Here is a 16330-nt window from a genome sequence, read left to right as displayed (position 1 = left end):
AACAAAGGTTTGATTTGTATGTTTGCTTGAGCCTTTTTTTGTTGTTGTTGCATAATTGTTTTCTTATTTCAAGGAAGGACATTTTGTTTTTTATCTTTCTTTCGAGAGAAAAATGTGATTCAGCGTTTTCATGCACATTCAGTCTAAAAATTGGATAAAATACTGTCCGGTTTGTAGCAATCAAGCTTTCATGTGCCCATTTATTTAGTCTTATTCACCTCTGTCACATCTTTTCAACACACACACACACTCCTCCCTCATTATCATGTCTGGCCCCTGTCAGGCAGCTCACCATGCGGCCACCAAACGAAAGGAACAAGAACGGACTACTTAAAAACCTGGAGACCTTTATGTCTTAAAAAAAAAAAAAAAAAAAAATACATTCAGCCACAAAAAAGGTTCATTTCCACAGCTGGCTTTCTCAGAATGACTATGCCTGAGCATTTTCTGACGCTACCCCTATGGAGCAGTTGTCTTCCTTTCCATTTCAACTAAAAGCAGCTGAGTCGAGCCCTAGTCCATCTCTGTCTTCTCTCTCCCCTAAATGAAAAGATACGCTCACTGGGGTCATGTCTGGTCTTCTCCCCTGAGACTAGGCTGGACCCAGTCTGTAGGGCATGTCTGGGTCCTGCACACACTCACACACACACACACACACACGCACACACACATGTGTGTTTCTATGGCAACTGTGGTTGCCTGACTTGGCCCGCTGCAGTGCACAGAGCAGATCTGTGAGGGCCTTGGGCCTCCTGCAAAGATGCATATAATTAATGTGATTATGTAGATATGTCAACTCTGTCAGCTTTCAGTTCATTAAGCTGGATGCTCTCACAGATCAGAGCCTGCACATGGACGACATACGAGGCTCAAGTTGTGCTCCCTAATCATGTTTTCTAACAATCAAAGAAATATTTTCAGCAGGTATCCTCTTGAACAAGGTCGTTTTTTTTCTAATAACCCTGAAACAGTGTGAAATGTTCCCCCGTGTTTCTGTGACTGCTGACATCCTACAACGAAGCATGCCACTTTTTCCTGTCAAAGGTCCGGCGTGGCCAGGCGCCCTGTGGCTGGAGAGCCTTTTGGTCTTTTCATTGGACATGAAAGTCAAAAAGTTATCACCAATAAGTCACATCAGTTTTCAGACTAAAGTGCCTCTCCTGTTTCATTATGGAAAAAGGTCAAGTTCCATAACTGCTGTTACCAGACTGGAGTATAAATCTGAATGTTTTGATGCCAAAAAGCTAATAAATCTATTTTGAATGGTTTTCGACTGTGCTGGCAAGTAAACATTTGGATGCAATTTGTATGAAAATAAAACCGCTGCAGCAGCTTGGTTGGAACATTTCATGTCGTACTCTTCGGGGCCAGCAGGTTCATAGTAATTAACAGTGATTAAAGAATGATCTTCTCAGGAGGTTGGGGTCAGAGGTTGGGACCCAGAATTGCAGCGAGACACTCTTTTGTCATGCATGATATCTTTTGTCAGTTGAAGTCCAGATCTTTGAAAAGAAGTGTTTGAAAAGTGATATCTCCCACGCTCCTTGGTGGAAGGCAGATAAAGTGAAAACATCAAAATGACATGAAAATAACATTTTTATTAAGCCTCACAAACAAAACGATCAGGATACAGCCAAAAAGGTTTGCACGCCATGCGTTCAGAAAATCTCAAGAAGTGATGTTTTCATATGAGTTTCACAGTATAATCATTTTACAACATTCAATTCAAATCTATCTAAAAAAAAAAAAAAAATTGCCACAAACAATAAAAAATGTACAGAATTACAACATCTGTATCATTTCCAAAAAACAAGTTATTTGATGCAACATATAAATAAATAAATAAAATATACTGATGTAAAACTGATTTAAAGTTGACTACATGTACATGAGTGATTGGCAATAAAGACAGCAAATTAAATTAAGATACACGGAGCCAACGAAGACACTGCAATTAAAAACGTTGCCAGTGAAAAAGTGTTTGAAAATCATAGGAAACACAAAAATGAGTTTGGAGTGTTAACTTTATCTACCAATAGGTTCTACTCTTTCTAAATACACAGAAACAGGAAGGAGGAAGGAGATTTTAAAACTGACGCAAAATCCCTGCGCTCCCAGGCACTTAGGAATTCTGAAAGAAACTCTTTACACAGAAGCAGCCACCCTTCAGTCCTTGGCTAATGCACAGCCTCAACTACAGTTAGCACTGATTCATGGTCAGCTGCGCTGAATTCAAAAGGCTGGATCTGAGCTTCATTACTTTGTTGCAATAAAAAACATTAAAGCAGGAAAAGACAAACCTCTGAACTATTTAGCACTCTTGAATCGGTTCCTTAAGGGGAACAAAGGGCCCCTCACAAAAATAAAGCATCTCATCTACACTACGACAGAAACTAATACTCAGCATCGTACTATTAAATGCAGCATTTAACAACGTTCTGTTGAGAACAATTCAGGTAACACTGGCATAGATACATCTGAAAGGTTGCAGAGAAATGTTCTGCTGAAGTAGCTGGGAGATGATCGGACCTGAATCACAAAGCAGAATGAGCTGTCTGTAGCCTTAACTCATAGTAGTCTATACTGCAGGGCTGACCTGGCCAGGCGGGTCACTGGGAAGCAGGGTCGTAATTTCTGGTCATTTCCATTCACAGATGTCACTGTGCTAGATTAAAAGCTCCACTAATGTGTTTTGATTTTTATTTTTTTGCTTTGCAATACAGGCTCCGGCTCTCTGTGTATTGCTGTTACTGATACCAGCAGCCTGCGAGTTCTAAAAAGTTGTCACGCCAAAAATGTAACCAAAATTAGAGCAGAGAGCAACTGCCATCATTCTACTCTCAATGAGTCCTGATCACTTCCTTAAACATTTTTCCATTCTCAGACATGCTGCATGCTGCCTATAGTTGTGTAATAATGAAATGCCCACACCCCTCTGCAGCAAGTCCTTTATAACAGTGTCACAACAGCTGATGGCTAGAGAGTTGTATTGCAAGTAGAGCAGTGTTTCACTGTTTTCCTCAGTTAGTTTTGCATAAGATACTGGTAGAAGTAGATGCCAAACAGAGAGCTGATAACCTGGCAGGCAGCCACCCACCAGGTGAGGAAGGCAAAGAAACCTCGGAAAAATAATGGTGTGAGGAGGGACCGCAGGGCTGTGAAGGTTGCTGATAGTTGAGCCACTGTGGCCTGGACATCTTCCTCTATGTCCTCCATCCCATCTTCATCTTCATCAAGACTGCTGGGCAGCACAGGTGCTGCTGTAGGCATCACCAGCGCCGGTGTAACCCCGGGGGTCTCTTCTGCAACCGCTCCCCAAGAGAAGTCCCCTGTAAGTCCAGCAGAGTTTCATTAATATTAAAAAAAAATAAATACTAAGAGGACAATGGAAAGAATCTTTTGCTTGCTATGTTAGCCTGACACTAAAAGATGGTATTTACTGTGGAAACTTTGTAATGGGGATCAAAAATATTTTGTGTGAAACTACTTGAATAGTCTGAGATCTGGAAATCTGTAAGTCATGATGAGAGGCCAACAAAATTCACCTAAGACCATATCTAAAGTTCACCAATTAACATATCTTGTTTGTTTGTTTGTACTTATTATGGCTGATACTAAAACTAGTGTAATTACAGCGGGGTTATATATTTTTGTGCCGTAGATCTTTCTCCATGTTTCCAGACTGCATCTTTGTATTTAACAAACAGATGAAGATCAGCAGTGGATGATTGTTCCCTTAATGCAGTACGGGACTTTTGCTCACCTAGTGCCTTGAGTGACAGTGTGGAGAAGAGGATGAGCAGAACTGGAACGAGGTACTGGAGAGTGACGACAGTCAGATAGCAGAACACACGCGTGACCTGAAAAAACAGCATATTTCCTTTATACTTCACATGCACTTGTTTGCCATGGCCTAGAAAAGAATTTGAAATCTAAATTTGGTTTAAATATTCTAAATCCTAACTTTGCTTATCTGTGTTTAATATGCTATGAAAAACATGGACATTCTGTCTGACCTTCCTCTGAATGTCAATGGCAGCGATGCGTCCTGCTTCCTTTTTCATCTGCTCCACCCATTTCTGAGCCAGGTTGAGGTAGGCTTGGAGGTGGTAACGGGTCAGTGCCAAGCGCAGCACACACAGCGCCACAATGATCCACAGGCGCATGCTGTCAAATACCGTGCTGGGCACTCTGCAAGGGACAATCAGATGAGCAAAAGTCAGCACTAGCCAGGTGCCCGTTAGGCACTGTCTGGATGACATCCTGTATTTCTTTATAAAACTTGTTGGATACTTGTTGTGGATAAAATGAGCAAATATATATGCTCATACGCTCACATGGTGATGGAGGTCTTCCCCATGGGTGCATTGGCCAGGAAGTCTCTCGCAATGGGTTTCACCCACAGTACCAACACAATGACCGGAGAGAGGAAACTCATGTGCAACAGAATCCTGCAGGAATCATTCGAGACAAAGTTGAGAGAGCCAAGTATTGCTAATGTAATGTGTTTTAATAAAGCAGAATAAATGCATTGGGTCGTACTGGATGAGTGGCCTGTCTTTGTTCATCTGTACAGCATCAAGATGAGTCTGAGCCACTCTCAGTCCGGGGAAGGCCAGCAGGGCACCAATGTATGCGCACACAGCAGCCAGACCAAGCTTCACTGTTAGCTTGGTAACTGGGATTCTAATGACAAAACACCAACACAATGGTTTAGCATGGTAACATCTTTCCCAGTTTTTAATGCACAATCTGTCACTGGTCTTTATGTGTAGTGCAAAGATGCAATATCAATCAGCACTAGATGAAATTTTTTTTTTTGCAAAGGAGCGATTCCAATATAAGAGAAATACTTACGACCACTGGGCGTATCCCTGCTGCTTCGCAAACACTTCCAGGTTGTCAAAGAGGCTGGAAAAGCCTGATTCCAGGCCGAACTCCAGGTAGTCCTCTCTGACCACGAGCACTAGCATGGCAACAAGCAGAGAAAAAAAACCAAAGGCAAGGCACACTGATCGCTCGCCACCCTCTTCAGAACAGAAGTAGTGGCTCATCAGAGTGTGAAGGGTTTTCCTGAGTGTTGCAGATTAAGTGTAAACAACTTTGAGGGGAAAAAAAACTGTACTCACCAGAATCTCTATATTATATAGTCCAATAAATTAACTATTGTGAACTGCTTTAAAGAGTATATAAGTTTTTAAATTATAGAGATGAATTCTGATAAAAGGGTGATACAACTTTGCAAACATGGTGATATGCTTCTCATCAATATCATTTGATTTTTGATTTTACCAAATGCTTGACACTCCTAAATAAAATTACCTTTTGTAGGATCAAGCAGTCTCCATGTTTAAAGATGCGTCTGCTGTGACAAAGTGACTTTACAGTTAAAGGATACAGACCAAAGAGAACAGTCAGGACACACCAGATTGCTCCAATATTGACCTCTTTGCTTGCATCCACCACATTGTAATAACACTCCGTGAAGAGGAAGACACCTGTTGCATAGACTGCAAAATCTATCAGCCACTGGTACTCCAGGAAAAAACGCAGCACTAGAATCAAGGAAAAATAAACATGACTCTTTGCAGATAATTTTTTCTTTTCTTGATCCAAGTTTCAAACATAGTTTTGACACAGAAACCATAGAAAATGAAGCGTTGTTAATTAATAGTAGGTCAGTTGATAGTCCAAAGCTGACCATGAATAGTTTTTGGAATTGCCCAATGTGAAGAGCAGTTTTTGTTTTACCAAGAGCGTCAATGACGTTGACTGGAGCTTTCTCCAGGTGAAGGTCGATGTCTCTGGGCACAGTGAGGGGCTTGCTCTCCCCATTTTGTCTTCTAAAAATTACACATAAAGGACACATGGCTTTATTATAAACACATATGCACCTCTTATAGTGTTTGGTATGCAATAATAAAACTCCTGCTCCAAAGTCTCGTCTGTTTGAAATTGCAATGTTCGGAAACGAAAATTAAAACTCTGCACCTACATCAGTGAAAGTCTAATATCTGAGCTCTTGCCAGTATGTAACCCTTGGTACACTGTCGGACCCGTCCCCCAATTCCCACCTGTCTCTTCTGCTCGGTTTGGGCATCTGCTTTCCGGCCAGCGCACACAGCTCTCCTTCTGATGGGTGTTTAAATCGGAACAAACTGGAAGAAACAGCAGGCACATGAGTGTAAACTGTACACAGGACATTAAGTGTATCAATGTGTGGACACATAAGAGTAAGAGTGACAATACCTGCCGTTGCAAAGGAGCCAGCGAGCAAATGAGCAATGTGGAGCCATCTTCTGCATAATGCTGGCAGCCAGCAGGCTGACCACCAGCTGAACCCCCATCAGCGCCTGTCAGGGCAGGCAGACACACACACACACACACACACACACACACACACACACACACACACACACACACACACAGGTCTTAAGTTTGAGATCCGACCCTGAAGCTGCCATCTGTGTATGTCAGCAGGCAACGCTTCAGGGACAGCCAGGATGCAGAGGCGTCTGCTACAACTGTGACAGTCTATCAGAGGACTTCATGTGGACTCAGCACACCAGATTCATTAAAGTTTCTCCGAAAACGTGGTCTCCGTTATATGAACACTAAGCAACACCAGAGGCTGCTACGGAAGCCTGGCGCCGTGCTGAAAAGCTCCCGCTAAATGAATGAAACTCAGCAAATGTCTATGGGGCTAAGTTTAGCTAAACTTCACCACCTGTCAGTTCTGCCACAAAGGGGGCTAGCTAGCTACTTAGCATTAGCAACCTAGTGCTCTCACAGTAACTAACGCGACCAAAACGAGCACGCTACTTAATTTCTCGTACTGGCAATACTGGCAGTTACATGCATGTATACCAAAAGGTGACTTTGGTTACCATCTCCTCTCCTGAATGACGTGGTTAAAGCCTGGCGATGTGCGGAGCTTCTCCTTCATGCAGAATCTTGACAGCTGAAATAACTGACATGTGAAACTGCTCAGTGTCCCGGATGTGCTGGTGGAGTCGCGCGTTGCCTTCAGGTGCACGGCAAAAGCTCTGTTCATTACTAAAATGGTGCTAGGGGACGTTTTGTGTGTAAAGTAGGTACATCAGTTACAGACACACTGAAAACACAAAGGATGACAAATTTTAGGGCAACTCGTTTCATAAAAATTTTCTATATTGCTTGATAAATCCTCTCAACGACTATGGCCACATTGTGCGCATTCCCAGTTAGATTGTCTTCTCGCTAACAAAATAAGGAGCCACATTTGAAACTACCATGAAAAGATATCACCAGAAGTGTTTTTATTTTAGGTTAAAGTTTTACTTTATTTGTTTATTTGTACTTTTCTGAATCATGTCCTGACACCAAATGCCTCAAGTACCAGTATCACTGTTCAGTAGGGTCAAAATAGACATGACTAAAATGTGTCAAGCTATCAGTCAGGTAAGAGGTTAAAGCTAGACTGGTCAGTCAGTCATACAGCCATTCGTGCCACTGACCAAGTAGTCAGTGGCTTTTGTTGAAAGTCTGTAACTCATTCTTTCATTAAAAAAAAAAAAAACAACAACATAGTTCATAAACATCAATTGATGCGGTGCTTGCTCACCAAATATCATCCCAGAGTTTGAAGAGCTCATATTTCACCCTCCCATTATTTTGTGTGATTTATGAAGAGATTATCAATTACTTCTCATCACAGAGGCATCGTGTTGGTTGCATAGACTGGGACTACATACCAGTGTATCTTACAGGTTTGGAGAATTCCTGCTTTATTTCAGTGAGTCAGTTATTTAACAGGAATAAGCAAACGTATGGGAGGGCATTAGACCGCCGAGCAGATAGGGGGCGCTACAGAGGACACAGACCGAAGAGGTGCGGGTGACCTGCTGCAGTGCGCGGGGACTTCAAAGTGTCACCCCCCCCCCCCCCCCCCCAACCACCATACACACCTGCTGAGGTGAGTCCCAGACAGACCCGGTTAAAGTTGTTCATAAAGCCAAAGCTCCCCGCGAATCAAACGTCAGACTGAAAAAAAGAGGACTTTCAAAAGTGTTAAAGAGGAGACTGAAGTCGTTTTGGTGTATTCAGGCTCCCGGCTGGAAGTATCGCTTGTCCCGACGAAAGGCGCAAACTTCAGCAGTTCGTCCAATATGGCGGACTGTGGCGCCGGAGAGGCAGCCGGTGATGGCATCAAAGACATCCAGCAGAGGAGCCGGCCTCAGTGAACCGCCTCAGCCCAGGAGGCCTTGGACTGGCCTTGGAGTGGAGCCGTGAGGCAGCACCGGTGCCCCTGAACTCGTCCATCGGGATCTCCGGCGCCGAGGGAAGAGCGACTACTGAGGCCGAAACCAGGTGAGGCATCTGGGAGGAGGGTGAAAGGTACGACCGGTACACCGAGGCTGGAGGACTGCATGCAGGAGATAAAGGTTTCAGTCAGCCGATCCTTCTTTCTCTCTTTCTTTCCACAGACATTTTATTTGAACCGTGTCGGCCGCTCGGCCTAAGCTAGGACAGCAGCTTCATTAGCCAGTTAGCTAAACTTGTAGCTAACATTAAGAATAGTCTCTAAAAACCCAATTCCTTTATAGGTTTCATATTAACTATGGGATTTTCATGTTCTCCACAAACAACTGAAATTATTATTATTATTAATAATAATAATAATAATAGGTTACTATAGGTTACTAGGTATTTTGAATTATTACTTAGATTAATACCACTAACAATGCCCATTGTCCATAGTGCATAGTTTAAAAAAGTCATAAATAATCATAAAAACGTACACACATTTTTGTTTGTAGTTTTATGCTATTATTCCTAACAAAGCACTTAAATAAAATATGAATTATAAAACGAACAGTTTTTACTATTTGATCCTTGTTTTGAAGTCTGACAACACAAGTAGCACCGTTTGAGTCACAATTTGAGGCATAGGCTTTTTATTTATTTATTATTATTAAGAGAAATTGGAGCAAATAACAGCATCATAGCCCTACGATGAAATTTAATAGTCTCATCAGGTATTCTCATTTCCAAATAAAGAGTTCTTGTGGTGATCATGAAGGCGTCAAAGCAAAAACCTAAGAAGAGGGCGTTCACTGGCCTCTAGTGGCTTTGAGACAGCAAGGGGATGCTATAATGACATCAAGAATATTCATAATATTAATTTAGGTGTTTACTTTTTATTTAATAATGTTACTAGATGTACAAAAATCTGTGTGGAAAAAATGTGAGCATAAACATGTACTTAGTTAAGCGACATCCATCCAGTTCTAAATATATCATGGATGTGTATTTTTTCGTACGGCAGTTTTAGTTTACCCACATGCTCCCACTCCTCATCTCTGCAAAATTATATCCATCCTAGTTCCCTGTTCCTCCTCAATACCCCTGAACACCCTCCTAATGATAATCCCTATGTTTTATGCTTCCACCATCATGTATCTTAACATTTCACTGGATGAAAACAAACATTATGCAAATTATGAGGCTTAAAGTCTCAGATATGCTCCTCTTTCTCTCCACTTTGGAATTAAAACGCACAGGCACTGGGGAGAAGGAAAGAACGCATGCAATATTTTGATGTAATTATGTATTAAGGTCTTATTTTTCTATTTAGATGGGTAAATATGAGGAAACACTTGGCGAAAACAACATGGTTATCCTCAAAACCTGTCACCAAAGTTTATGTCTTTGTAATTTGTTAATGCATTAATATGATCTCTTAGCCTCAGATCATTATAAGCCATAAGGTGTTTGGGGAATAATAATGTAGGAGGACAACAGGTCTGGATGCATTGATCCATCCACAGAGTGCGGTATGCTTGGTCACTCTTGATGAAAATGATTGTCTGCACACACAAGCACACACTGGCCTGTACATGCATTATAATGTCAGCTCAAAGCAGAGGCCCATATGCCTCCAACTGTGCAGTGTTTCCAGCAGCATGTCCTCAAAAGATCTCTTACCAGAACCTTTCAGTGAATTCAAATCTGTGTTTAGCATGTGCATCTGTGTTATTTGGGTGGTCTGCTGAAGTTTGATTGAATTCCTACTTTTGGCTAATTGGTGGCACCCCTTCTGCTGAAGATGTGTCTGATCCCTTGCCCTGTGAATTTGCGCACAAGGGCATGACGTTTCACTGAGTGCTGCGAATTTGATCAAATGGAGCTTTGTGCTATGAAGCAGCCGCATCTCTGGTGGGTGTGTATGCACCACTAGGCAGGCATCTGTAAACATAAATCAAATAAAATTAGTTGTTCTGCTGAATATCAAACTCTTTGTGGTTGTTTGAGTTTTATGGGTCTCCATCCAACTCTGGTCTATACCCTGAGGTAATTAGTCTGTGAGAGTCATAGCAAAGAGAAGTAAACTGATCATGTTTTAATGACACTTTTACACCTTTTTTAAAGTGAAATAAAGGGGTATTGAGGAGCTTGTTCATCAATATATTTCTGCTGTTGAGGGTAATAAACACAGAACACTTATCTTAAATACACTGCGTGTTTCTGCAATATCTCAGACATGAAAATGTCAGTCAGTGTGAGAACAAATATCTCTGTCTGGGTGCAAAAACACTTCCATCATTATCATCGTTGACAAAAATGCTAATCCCTCTGCCATGTTAGCCATCTGTGGCTGAAGTGCTGGGGCAGAAATTACTGAGGAAAACGGACACAAATAAAATGCTAATTCACTGCAGGCTACAAGTGCCCCGCCACCCCCGCCCTCTGCTCAGCTCGATGGGCCTCCCGGTTCCCACACCACTTCCCAGGGTGCTGCTGGGATACCGGCGACTGCTTCTGAGCCCGCAGCGGGGGCGCAGCCCTCCCATTGGCCTGTCTTTGTTTGCCCCCCACGCATGGTATTCATGGCCTGATTTGAATATATGCAAATGTTGCAATGGTGCCTCGTCAAACAAAACTCCCAACACCACCGTGGTGCCCCCCTCCTCTCCTGTCTCCCTTCGTTTTACCCGCTCTTTTCCTTTTTGTCTCTCTCCTAACTGCTGCCTCCGCTGCAGTGTGCGGGGGATAGCTGTGGGAACCAGCTCCGAGGGCCAAATTTGGTTTGTCACAGGGGATTTATTTAAATAGGAATGAGACTCGTGGACGTTAATTATCAGACATAGACACACTGTATATAAAAAGGAAGAGACTACATAGGAGTCTGTGAAGGTGATTCACTGGTGAGCCACTATGCATTAATCTTCCCCTTTTATAGTTTTTAATGTACAAAATCAAACCAAATATTGTGGCCATAAGTGTAAGGTGTGCCAGAGGTGTATCCGTTTTTTTCTTTTTAGTCTAGCGAATAATGCTTGCCAGTCACATTGCAAGAAATTGTCTTGTGCGTCTTGCTGATTACTTTTTGGTAATGCTGATTATCTTAAAAATTCGTGTACATTGTATAAATAGAAGAAAGATTATAGTAAATTGGAGTAATATATACATTTATTATTTCTGGAGCTACACTCAACAAGCCACATCACACATCTGCTGGATGCTCGTTCCTTTCTATGGCGCATAAATGCACCTATATTGCGCATTCACTGGCAGTCCTACACACAAATGAAGCCGTTAAAAAGCGAAATCCACTGGCCTCGTGTCTGCATATTCACTGACTGTATCCGGCTCTTGTCTGTTCCCAGACTCGGATTCAAATACAGGAGAATTAGCTCAGCTTAATTGTGCTGTTGTTTGTTAAGCCGCTACTTTGGTTTCGTGCTCACAGAGATTCTGGATTTGAACGATATGAATGATTGCACACTTATACTGTAATTACGCAAATCTGTGATGCTAATTCTATTTCGCTGAGTGTATGTTCCCTTAGTAGCATAGATGAGTCTGTGGATGATCCACTGGTCAGCATGCACAGATGGGATGTACATGTACAAACACAGATACAGTGTGTGCAAGACTAATCTGGCCCTTTACATATTATGCTGTTATCTCTAAATGCTTGGTGCCTTTTGAGATAATAGTTGCATGAAACTAAATTAACAAAGAAACGTCTTTCTGAAACTGTTAATTTTATCTCAGCTTTTTTTTTCTTTTTTCTTTTTTTTTTATTTCCTTTATTCAGAGAATGTATATTAAAAAAAAAAAAAGGTTTTTGGACTGTCATGTATGATATAATTTGACCACTTCTGAACTTTTAAAATCACTTTTTCATGACAAATGAAACAGCAAATGATTTATTAAATGACAAATAATTTTATCATTTGTGTATATTTAGTAATTCATTCAAGTAAAATTTGGTTCGCAGCACACTTTTTTTTGGGGGGGGGGGTTATCTCAAACACAAGGGAAACTTGTCAGATTTTCTCACTTCATGTTTTAGCATATTACTTTAAAGAATACCATCCTGTATGTTGAACTGTCTAACTGAAGTTTGATTTAAAAAACGCTATTTAGAAAATTATCTGTTGCATTCCACGATCTTACACATGTCTGCAGGCCTCTCTCCTCCCCAGATGAATTTTCTCTGTGCATTGATGTGTTTTGAATGACAATCGTGCACACTGGTGCTGAGCTTGAACTTGACCGACGGAATTGCCTGGGAAAAGAGGCGTGACTTTGGCCCTTTGCTCCTCTCCTTTATGGAGTGGAGGCTGTCAAGACTGATGTCAGTGCTCATTAGCATAAACTTCAGCCTGTTCCCAATTAAACCAGGAAAGCAGCAAGAACACCAGTCTGTTTTCACATGGTGGGGAATGGACCAACATCTCTCTCTTACGCTGAAGGAGCAGAAGTAGCTGAGGAAATGTAAGTCCACAGGCTCTGTAGTTTTGAGTGTTTTAATTTTAAGTAGTGTGTTTTGTTTTTTGTATTTATTTGAAATGATTTTTTGACATAGATTTTGAAGTTTGTCTTTTTTTTCCGAGGGGAAACTCAGGCTTCATCTTGTTTTTTATTTATTTTGGACAGAGCTAACTTTCAATCAGTCAATTTTTGCAAACGCCTTTTTGCTGATTTATCTGTGTGCTGGTCATGAAAGTGAGGATCATTGACGTGATTATTAAGATGGATTTATGACGCATGCAGTCTATCTCCTGCTTCCAAACTGTGTGTTAGGTATTTGCTTCATGATCCAGCATCTGTGGTATATTTGAAACTATAGACCGGAGTGTCTATTGTTTATTTTAGTCCAAGTATTTCTGATTCCTAATGGGAACACCAAGGGGCTGTTCACATGAAAGTTTGTGCATTAGGTAATCTGATAACTTCAGCTGAGTCTATATGCAGAGTACGATATGCTCCATTGTATAAGGTCATATCTGACTAATGTAGGAGGTTTTAAGTGCATCTCACATTGTTAGTGTTCTGGTGACCATCACTTTTCATCCTTACATATTTGGGACTCTAACTGAGCTCTTTATTGTTTTTTGCAGGCATATGGGTTGTAAATGGAAAAATGATAAATCAAGGAATTACGTAATTTAATAAGAAGCAATGTAATATTTGTTGCAAAATTTTAAACTTTTTTTTTTTTTTTTACTTTTTTTCTATTTTAAAAGTATACAATAGCTGTTGTGTGATTGTTGCTGAGATATGCAGCGCAATTGTGTGAATGAGAGGTGTGATCAAAATTTACCTTATTTGATTTCCTGATTTAAAATCTCTATAATGTTACATCATTAGTATAAATAACACCAAGATATTAAAGCACACAAAGGGTCATCTTTGCTCTTCATGCGCAGTGCAAAATATTGTTTTTCTGGACAACAGTAAAGATGAAAATACAAAATTTACAGATTTTCACAAAGATTTGGCATACTTGAGAAACACACAACGTGGAAGTTTACAAATTGTTCCTAATCGTTGCTCTTTGCTCATATATATTTAGATTAATGGTCCACTTGGGTGTCCCAGAAACCTCTGCCATCACAAAACAACTTATTACAATTAACTGCGGTGTTTAGCTGCTAATTTGGGAGCATGACAGAGGGAAGGACAAGTATTTGCTCCCTGTTGGTCTTCATGTCTGACCTCTGACACCTTTATGTCCCTGTGTCAGGTCAAGACTCTTTGAAGAGTGGCCATTACAATTCCCAGAAGTGGCCACTTGAATTGGCCAGTTATTAACAATTGAACTGAACAGGGCTCAGTGTAGTCAGGCATGACATAACAGTCATACAAATTTGACAGGCATGGCTTTGTTAAAGAAGAAGGTGGCAGTAATTTGATTTAAGTTTTTTTTTTTTTATTAACCTATCTTTTTATTTAAAAATTACAAGATTTCTTAAGTAGGAAAAAAACTCAGAACTGTTATTTTAATTTCAATACATGCAATTTGTACTCTTTTATTGCAATTTATTTAAAAAGATTTAAATAAATATATTAGTGAATAAATTCTGTGAATGCCTTGTAAGTACACCAAACCAGTGATTAAGGCACAGAGCATCAGTCCTATAGTCCTCCCACTACATTCAGAAATCAACAAAAACAAAAAAACTCAAAGTCAGAAACTAGGCGAAATAACCCTCAACGAACTGTGTTCAGAAATACCTCGTTGAGGATGCAACGTATATTTGTGCGATTACTAACCTTTAAAAGATAAAATATCACCACCATTTAAATTCCTTATATATTTAAAATAGAGTAATGCATTTCTAACAAGAAAAACACTTTACAATCCTCCCGAATTTAGTTAAACATTCTCGTTTTTCTGCTGCAGGACAGACCCCTACGTGCAGTTACATTGATGTGTATTCATCGTGTAATAATCCCTGTACAAAATATGTACACGTACGCATGCAAGCTATTTCTTACTGAATGTCCAGACACGTAGAATTATACATTAATCTGATAAATAATCTCAAAACATATAATGATAAAGAATGCACGTTTTTCCGTGACTTTTAAGTCAAACGACAGGACTTTTTTGCGAATCTACTCTGAACCTGAAATTCTCAAAACGACATTTCAGCTTAATCTAAAACTCAGTTGCTGTTTTTTAATTATTTATTTATTTAGAACTGGAATGAAATTTATTCAGCTTGTGTCCCCGTTTTTCCTGTAGCCTACTCTGGACATAAAAACAAGAAAGGAGACGCCACAACAGCCCTTCTCTAATTTAATACAAACAAAACTTGTCATAATGTCATCACATATTCTGTATGTCATTTTAAAGCTTTGACAGAGCATCCATGATCACAGTGCATTCTTTTAGTAATACTTGAATGATTATAATATTTGACTATATTACTTTGAAGCTCACTGTCCTGACGATCATTATTTCAAGGTGGATCACACGCTTCATGTTAAATTTGTATTATTACAGAAAACGATGTCTTCTCCGCTACATCATATAAGCCTGTACACCGGGTTACTGTGTATACAGAGATCTTCATCTCGATAAAAATAATAAATATATATATATATAGATTTACTCATATACATGGTACCATTGCTACCATCGTGTAATCGTTTTTGTTTGAATTAATAGCTAAAAAGAAATAAAAAAAAAACAGGCCTGTCGTCCCCTTCATCAAACTCACTTTATCTGCCAAGTTGGAAAATATTTTACATTATAAGTATACTCGGCTGTATAAGTTGACAGGCTGTGTTTCTGTAACGTTGCTGTTCAGGGCGTTTAGAGTGCGTTATAGGATTTCTACATGATGTGGATTTAGGCCAAGCGGAGCAGGAAAAGGCCTGAACTCCAGCTCTCAGCCAATAGATGTCACTGTTGAGCTCGAATAGTTCTGACACTGACTGATCGTCAATATACTGTTTTCTCTAATATTGACTTACGATACACATGATAAACCGAATATTCAGTTGTAATTTCCCATAATAGTCTGTTCTGTGTTATGTTTGAGAAAAGGCTTTGCGGCCAAATGAATTCTGCCTCTGCAGGCTGTTTGAACGCTCAGGCCCCAGAAGGCCCAGGAAGGTGCCTTTTTTATTTATGACCTTGTATAAAAAGATGATGGTCTTATAGAGTTGGCGTGCGGACGTATAACAGAAATCTGTGACAGAGTCAGTTTATTTAAAGCTCAACCATAAAACAGCTGACTGGTCGGATCGCTGGCTCTCTTCACTCATAAAGAATAAGAAGACGTGTGATTTTGTAGACATGAACATTTTTAAAGAATTTTTTTAGCTTTCTATATAGTTATCTTGTCTTTATTCCTTTTTTATTTTCGCTTTTGATTCCGTCATACATCAGTGAAGAGGAAAATGCAATCTGAACCTCACAGAACAATCCATTATGATTAATGTACAATATTAATAATCAGAAGAATAATAAAATAATAATGATAGATAGTGGGAATATGATAACCTATAATATATTTGAATGTTATGTCACTTTTTTGGCCATCAA

The 16330-nt window shown here is 40.1% G+C and overlaps 1 protein-coding gene across 1 annotated transcript; it reads right to left on the bottom strand.

The window, feature by feature from the left end:
- Positions 1–1578: 1578 nt before the first annotated feature.
- On the bottom strand, positions 1579–6989 carry tmem161a (transmembrane protein 161A). The gene is made up of 11 exons (XM_029500157.1): positions 6888–6989; positions 6250–6353; positions 6075–6158; positions 5752–5843; positions 5399–5555; positions 4858–5073; positions 4543–4686; positions 4338–4451; positions 4017–4191; positions 3764–3860; positions 1579–3329 (listed from the first exon to the last, which is right to left on the bottom strand). The coding sequence occupies exons 1-11, from the start codon at positions 6888–6890 to the stop codon at positions 3025–3027; spliced, it is 1491 nt and encodes a 496-aa protein (XP_029356017.1). The 5' UTR covers positions 6891–6989; the 3' UTR covers positions 1579–3024.
- Between the last annotated feature and the right edge of the window lie 9341 nt (positions 6990–16330).

This window comes from Echeneis naucrates, chromosome 4 (genome assembly GCF_900963305.1).
Source record: "Echeneis naucrates chromosome 4, fEcheNa1.1, whole genome shotgun sequence".
Taxonomy (NCBI): domain Eukaryota; kingdom Metazoa; phylum Chordata; class Actinopteri; order Carangiformes; family Echeneidae; genus Echeneis; species Echeneis naucrates.
The sequence above is the reverse complement of the archived record's forward strand: the minus strand, read 5'-3'. Positions and strand labels throughout refer to the sequence as shown.

Excerpts from the sequence above, each read along its gene's own strand:
- tmem161a (XM_029500157.1), bottom strand. Across the intron at positions 5,556-5,751 it reads CAACGTCATTGACGCTCTTG|TGCTGCGTTTTTTCCTGGAG; the intron begins GTAAAACAAAAA and ends CCTTGATTCTAG. Across the intron at positions 4,687-4,857 it reads CAGGGATACGCCCAGTGGTC|AATCCCAGTTACCAAGCTAA; the intron begins GTAAGTATTTCT and ends TTTTGTCATTAG.